Here is a 7,857-nt window from a genome sequence, read left to right as displayed (position 1 = left end):
GTACTTCCTGTGAACGATCGGTGATCAAATTCCTCTATGCGCCCACTGTACTTTAAACTCAGCGGGGCGGGTTCTAAGTGTAAGTGTACCAAAAAATGGCGTTCCAGGATCGATCAAAACTTAACGACGATCTTCAAGAGGCATTACTTCGTCGTAGAGACATACGATATGATTCTCTTTTAAATAGTAAGAAACTTTGAATAAAATTCTATTGTTTATGCTGTATGATTTACCCAAATACGTTGTTACCTACGATTTTCTAGAGAGGGCAAGAGAAGAAGGAGAAAGACTACTGAGAGCGAATGACCCAGCATCAAAATCTCGAATAAACCCTCATTCTGTGTTTTGGATGATAGCTGCAATAGCTGTGTTCTATTACACGGACTTTTATGTCGCTGTGAGGTTCGATCCACGAATACATAGGTGAGCCAGCCAGAGATTTGACTCATCACTATTCATCCCGTAAGACTTATTTTGAAGTACAGGTAGTTTTTTTTGTAAGATTATACACCGTGGTTTGACAATTTCTATGTTAAATATAGTCTTTTTTTATCTCATTTGCTACGTGTGTTCAACCCTCTCACTCACAAGATCACAGTAATAGTTTTCCCTTCTGTCTGCTATACGATTCTTACTTTGTTAGTTCAAAGAATTTGTTATTGAATCAACTAATAATCCCCTAATTGATATTTTTCTTTATTTTCATCACTTGTCTGCTTGATACTGTATTGAAATTTTAAGGAGAAATTCTGCTTTGGTCACACATGGGGGTTAAAGGGTGAAGTAGCGGGTTGTAGAACATCATATCAGGTGCAGCCAGGGTAGTCAAAAGGGTTTTGATAGACCTTAATTCTGACAAATTCTGCCCCACAAGATACTTTATACATGCCCTAAAAATTTTAAATTTTGATAGAAAACATCTAAAATACATGCACACAAACCTCTGCTTGTTTACTAAATTTGAAAATTCATGAAAAAATGAGATAATTTATACCTGTATTATGCAAAGAAAATAGCATTTACCTTCTACTCTAATCCTACATCATGTGCATGTATCTAATACCTGTTCCAGGTGCTTATATTTTATTTGCCAACTCCCACATCTCTCTTTTGATTCTGACAACTTTGGATTAAAAACTACAAAAACCACATGATATGCCTGCAAATTATTAACTAGTTTACAGCTATATCATGTGGTTTTCCCTTGACAGCCACCTCACAGTCAATAAAGTGGTGACTAATTATATGGTTGTAGGAATTACTGAAAAAGGACAATCAGTGACAGTGACTGAAGCTTAGACAACCTGATTGATTAGAAATGTCAAATGTCAGACCCTGTGACTTCAATTTTGCTTTTGAGGGTTACCCTCACCTGGATGATCACTGATACCACAAAATAAATTGACAGTTACCTCTGAGAAAAGCCATTAAACAACTTTATGAACTGAAATCCATAAGGGTGACTCCCTCTCTTCCTCCCACTCCAGAGACATATGAAAAGCTTGGGGTGAAGACTGGATTAACATATCTTGAAACCTTTGTCAAAACTCTTGCAGGTGCTACGGTATAGGTTGTCTAAGGTGGAAGCTGATGACCAACTAAATGGTTTAAGACAGATGTTCCAAGAAATAACTACTCATGATTAGACTTTGCATTATCCTAAAATCATTGACATAAGTTCACACATTTTTTTTCATTATTCCTTTTTATAATGTCTTTGCATATCAGACTATGGTTGTACATAGGAGGTGCTCTCATAGGATTCAACTTGTGCGTTGGTTGTTACTGTGTCCTATGGCTCAGCTACTATAAGAAGATCACAGATTGGGAAAAGCACTCTCCTTACATCATCCCAATTGCCACTGCATCTTTTATTGTTGGAATGATTTGGTAAGTGCAGATTCTATGATTTCTCTGACAAAGGGCTAATGCTTAAAATATTAGCTTTAGAAACTCTTTATGGTCAAGTGGCCAATTTTTTCAATGCCCTCACTGATTTAACTCTACAGTTTCTTTAGAAGCTCCCCCTTTATTCATTTGTGGGGGGTAAGTTAAATTTCTAAAGAAACTGTGATGCATCAATGGGAGAGTATAACAGGGTAATTTAGCATTATTCAATTCAGTTGATAACATAAATTGGCCACAGCAAAGAGTTTAAAAGCTGACCTTTGGAGCATTAGCTCTTCATCAGAGTAATTTTGTTGTGCTTTTTATTGGTTGTAATAACCAGAGGCATTTCCATTCTCTATAGATTAGAGTAAATCCATTGTTGGTAAACCTTAGTGGTTTGTCAGGTAGTTCCCCTACATCTTGGTATTTTGTACAAGATTCCTCATAGGTCTCTTTATTCATTTGTAACAGTTACTGGAGATAATTTGGGTGAGTTCTTTATATAGGGCTGACTTGCATACATTTAAGCTGTGGATTTAATCCTGCTTTTCTTTGGTTTTTAAATGATCTGAAGCATTCCCACTCTCCATAGAATAGGGCATATCCATTGTTGGTAAACCTTAGTAATTTGTAAGGTGGTTCCCCCATAGCTTGGTGGTTCTCATAAATTGTTACTCTTGGATAGAGGGAGGCTCAACAAGACTAATGAGTTTGACTGACAGCACAACACTTTGATCCTGAGTAGGATTCAGACTTTGATCTTTTGATCTTGAGTCCAGCATTCTAGCCTCTTGATTAATATCTCATGTTATGGATAACTTAGTCACTATTGATCTTAGAATGATAGGTTGAACATGGATAAAGTTTAGAAGGGGGTTGAAAGATCAGGATAGCTAGTGTGGTAGCTGAATCACTCTGATTGTTCAAGGTTTTGGGAGAATAGACAGGATGTAAAAGTAGCAGTGATAGTTATTTGCTTGAGTACATTGATAATTGTGATATCAGTCACTTCACTTTCTTTTGCAGTTCCATTTATGCACTCTGGCCTGTGTGGAAATTCTTGACACCTTTTATAACCTTCACATTGTTCATGGGAGTTATTTTTTTAGCAACCTTAATTCCAGCATAACTTGAAATCCTCTAATTGGAGTAAAAACATTTGATAACCCTTGTAATACTAAGATTGGATACTCTCACTTCTTGCCATTGGAAATTTCCTTAATTGTATCGACATACTTGTAACATCCAAACAAAGTTGCTTATTTCCTTCACCTGAAGTTACATTTTAGCTATTAATCCTTTAACTCCAATGAGTGACCAAGACATAATTTCTCCTTACAATATCAATACAATATCAACCAGATAAGTGATGAGAATGAAGAAAAATATCAATTTGGGGATTAATTAGTTGATCCAATACTAAATTCTCTGAACAAACATTATAAGAATTATATCGTTGACGGTAAGGAGAATTACAAATTTGATCAGGGAGTTAAAGGGTTAAATTCTCAACATCTGTAGCTAATTCTCCCTTATAGCTGCCAAACATTTCTCTGTAAATTAGTTAGGAGAATGTAGTGTTTAATCAAGGTAACCAACTTAAACCAGATGGGTTTGAGTATTCTCATTTTGTGTGAAAGGGTGAATAGTTTCCAAGTTGAGAGGATCAACTTAAATGGTCCACCTGCTGAATCAATTGAAAACTAGCTATGAATACTTTTTGGAAATACTTTTACAATATCTGTTGGTATTCTAAACAAATTAGCTGGTGATTTCACGTTTTCTTTTTTTTTTATTGATAGAAATGCAAACAGACTAAGCAATTGACACAGTTAAGTGTAAAAAGATCTGTCCGTCTATGGACATAAAATTTATTTCCCACTCAAGAGCTGGAATGAGTCCATACCGCTCAGTTTATTACACTAAGTTTGTTGTTTCAACAAGATTTTAAATCGAGTTGCTTTTGAGGAAAAAATGCTGCAAAGGGAATTTTTCCATGTAAAAACTGTCCTTGGCAGAAAAACCATTGGAAATATACCCATTCCATTTTTGTATTTATATTTGTAAATATATTGTCTATAAATTTGGAACCTAACTTATTTTACAAGTTGTAACAATTATTGTCTATGTTTGCTACAACTTCAAAGTTTCTCATTAAGATTATCTAGATTTTAACCATGCAAAGGTGATCCACTGACGTGTGATGTATGAACTTTTGGTGTGGGTCAATTTCCACAGTCGGTACATCATTAAAGAAAACAGCCTTGCTAGCTATTTTTAGGATTGCGTTGTTTTCAACGAAAGCACTTCAATGAGACTCCGTACGTAAAAGGGGTCAAACCAAAGGTTAAACTTGCGATAGTGTTGGGAATTCCATATAAATAACCTGTACATATGAAATTTATGTAAAAGAGCGTAGAGGCAAATGCAAGAAAGTCTGGTTTGATTTCAGATCGTTCAAATTTTTCGTCAACCCCTAGAATAAATTTTCAACCCAAATCTACGATGCACAGCAAATTCGCATGCTTCAAAGAGGAAGAAAACTTCATTTTTTTCAAAGCATGACAGTTTGTCCTAAACTTCGAGTTCTCTGGTATGCTATGGAGTTCAAACGCGCAACGTTTGGTAGAAATCAAGTTCGCGTGATTAATAAACTTTTAATATTCAGAGTAAGAATATTTCTGCCGAACTTTCATTATTTTGAAGTGTTGCGGATTTAATACGCACAACCTTTGAACCACTTCGAGTTGACGTAACCGGTTCTAAAATAAAATTTCCGTCATATGCTTTCAGCTTTCCACTGGAAGTTCTAGTTTTAGCAAATTTAGTAACCTGAATCGATCTTTCGCATTATTGTATGTACAGTTTAAGTGAAACATTTTTCTTTCTTTCCTTGTTCCTCTACTTCCTGTGTAAATCCTGGCTCCGTCGAGAACTTTTCATTTTCGTTAAAACCGCTCTTTTTTTTTGCATTTGCTTTTGAAAAAAAGCTGTCTAGAGGAGGCACGTCTGACTTCAGAGTGTTATAAAACTTTTTTACATTGCTGTAGCTGCTGTTTCGAGCGTTATTCCTCGTTATGAATGACATATCAATTCGAGCAGCTGTTTCAGCTGAATGTCGGATTATTTTTTCCATACAGGAATAAGATTTGTGGTTGATGAAAATAAATCCGGAATTGACGTGTTTCTTCCCAGTATTAGGTTCTGAAAGCGGTTTTGTAATGAAAGCTGGCAAGGGCTTCAAAAAAAAAAAAAAAAACAGTAAAACAAGACAATTAAAAGGGTTAAAAACTACTAATAATGAAAACTGGTCTGGATCTGACTTGTGTATTTGCTCACAGGTTAAAGGTAAAAAAGATAATATCATTTGCATGTTCGCCGGTATACATGGACAATTCAAATGGCAGCAAGTTACTTCGTTGTAGCTGTGAAACAACTTCTAAGGAAATGCTCACGGCAAAGCCTCTTCAAAGGTAAAGGAAAACGTTAGTGTGAGTGACTAAGCCGATCGGTTTAAATTTCTCAAAAGCTCATTAACGCCAACCTGGGTCATTTGAGTAAACGCGGTTTTTATTTCTTTTCATAACCGCAAATCGCACCCGTTCTTAATGTCCATACCATCCTGTTCAACTCTAAAGTTTTCAAATTCATGCTTCAGTCGACTTCACAATTCGTCAGTCATGACTGATTTACATTAATAAGTTAACAACTTGTAGAACATTTAACCTTTCGACTGAAACTCTTCTTGGTAATTACCTCTTTTGCCTCATGGAAAATCAATAGCCCATTAAGGAAAACGCAGAAGCCGCTAATCTTTCCTTGTGTCACAGGAAGGCTTTGATTGACCCACAAAAGGATCAACATATTGCATATTGAATCGTGTCTTCTCTTTGAAGGGGTGAGCTCGTTTCTCTAACTGGTATTCTATGAACGTTGTTTATGTCTTTGGGACTAACTGTTGGCGAAGTTCCAACGCCTCCGCTCCTTACTTATTTGAGTGTGCGGGGTCTTAGAACAACAACTTTTTCGTTATGTTGTCCAGTTACCAGATGAGCGAGCAAGGATTTTGTTAGTCCTTTAGTCATTGGTTATCCTTGTTAAAACGGGGTGTGTTAGGACTCATCTCTGCTAAACAAAGTGGCGAGTGGTTGCCATGGAGCTCATACTATGATTGACGAGAGCCGACAATTTTGTGCCGATTTTGGGAGTGCCCTATTACCTGTTCCTAATTTCTGCACAGCGAAACTTCTGATAAGGGTCACGCATTCTAAGTGACATTTCCAGTCACCATTCCAAAAACAACTCGTTACGACTCGAGAAAACTCTTTGCCATCATCGAACAATCTAAACCAGTTTTAGCAGTTTGTAAGAGGACAATATTCTATCGTAGGAACGTATCTTGGCGAAGAGCATTGTTGCTGCGACGTTTCTCGCGGAGTGTCGCAGTGAGACATAGTGCGTGTCGTTACTAATCACTGACTTAAACTGGGTGGGGTTAAAGGCGCGAATAAATGATTTGCTGTTATCTACAAAGGAGCATCTCTAGATTGAGTATCGTAACAGCAAGACCAAAGTAATCATAGGGACCAATCAAAAAAAGGATAATACCCTAAGGAGCCATTTAAACCTTAAAGTAAAAAAAAAATAAGAAGAAGAAATAAAATATCTGCCTAATGGGGTGAGACAGGGGGGTCAGAGTCTCCCGCTTCCCGTACCATGTTCTCCCACCTCCCGTTGTTTTGTGCCCCTTTGCCTCCCGACTCCCACCCTTCATGGTGTTGCTCCCGTCGTCAGGTTAATCAAGAGGATCAGAAACCCCGGGTTTAACTTTCAAACTGTGCCAAAACTTAACATTCTTGTTCATTTTCTGACCTTTGTTTCGGCGGGGGGATCATTGGGTCCCGATGAAAGTTATTACAGGTCATGACCTATGACGTAATCGAATTGAAGGGATTTCCAAATTCACCGGAATAAATGCTGTTTTTCCAGCCCGAGTACAAATTTACGTTTTCTTGCTTCCAAAATTTTCTTTTAAGCATTGGTGGATGTTAAATGGAAATTTCAAAACTTTGCTAAATAAGTGTTTTTGACTGAATAAAACCCATTAATAAACAACAAACTATCTCTTTCTTTATTTCTGCTCCTGCTTCCCGCCTTCATATAGATCCCGCTTCCCGCCCTCTCCCGCCCGCCTGTTCTCCCGGGCTCCTGCCCCCCATCCCCTCCACTGCCTAAGGCGCGGAATATCGCGGGTAACCAATTCGTAATTGGGTGGAGTTTTGTATCAGATTGATTAGAGAGTGGCGTGAGTTTTATGGACCAATTGCAAAGCGAGGTTAAGTGAAGCCAGTACAATCGCCGGCTCTTTAGACATTCAATTGAAAACTGCTCTAATCTGAACATCGGTTTACTGAAACTGCTTCTTTGTCCGATTTGAACTTGTAAGAACATCGCAAGTTTCGAGTGATACTAGTGAATTTGGTTTTCGATTGTTCTTAATTCCTGATATCAAACAAAAACTCACTTTTAGAGCAGTTTTCTCTTAAATTCACCGGAAAAGGCCAGACCAAAGTAATCACTACAGCCAATTGAAGCGAAGGTTGACTCCGTCATTTGTCAATTAGAACTCCGAGTTAAAACAGGCATATTTAGGCGGGAAAATGCGAGTGACCAAATCATCGTTAGTTTTAGTTTAGAATCTGGTTGGTTGAGAAGATGGTGCGAGTTTTCTGGACCAATCGCAGAGCGAAGTTAAGTAAAATAACGTAATCGTAAATTACTTTTGACACTCAGTTGAAAATTGTGCCATCAGGCTATTTTGAAGAAGCTGGATAGCTTGTTAAAAATTTCCACTTCTAAGGTCGTTTCGCCTGCGAGTCACCTATGCTTGCGAACTGACCTGAGATGTTTGCAAACTTTTCCTAAGCAAACGACTTGAACGTAGAAAGAGTGGTTACCAAGTTCCTA

General features: G+C 37.5%; 1 protein-coding gene across 1 annotated transcript; it reads left to right on the top strand.

Moving 5' to 3' along the window:
- The first annotated feature begins 70 nt into the window (after positions 1–70).
- Positions 71–4,354, top strand: LOC131788777 (transmembrane protein 128). The gene is made up of 4 exons (XM_059105871.2): positions 71–186; positions 264–423; positions 1,729–1,890; positions 2,917–4,354. The coding sequence occupies exons 1-4, from the start codon at positions 96–98 to the stop codon at positions 3,017–3,019; spliced, it is 516 nt and encodes a 171-aa protein (XP_058961854.2). The 5' UTR covers positions 71–95; the 3' UTR covers positions 3,020–4,354.
- The last annotated feature ends 3,503 nt before the right edge of the window (positions 4,355–7,857 follow it).

This window comes from Pocillopora verrucosa, chromosome 1 (assembly GCF_036669915.1).
Source record: "Pocillopora verrucosa isolate sample1 chromosome 1, ASM3666991v2, whole genome shotgun sequence".
In the NCBI taxonomy this organism is placed as follows: Eukaryota; Metazoa; Cnidaria; class Anthozoa; order Scleractinia; family Pocilloporidae; genus Pocillopora; species Pocillopora verrucosa.
This window is presented reverse-complemented; position numbering and strand designations above follow the sequence as displayed.

Coding starts and splice junctions, on each gene's coding strand:
- LOC131788777 (XM_059105871.2), top strand. CDS start 96: ATGGCGTTCCAGGATCGATCAAAACTTAACGACGATCTTCAAGAGGCA. Junction 424..1,728: donor TTCGATCCACGAATACATAG/GTGAGCCAGCCA, acceptor TTTGCATATCAG/ACTATGGTTGTACATAGGAG. Junction 1,891..2,916: donor TTTATTGTTGGAATGATTTG/GTAAGTGCAGAT, acceptor TTTCTTTTGCAG/TTCCATTTATGCACTCTGGC.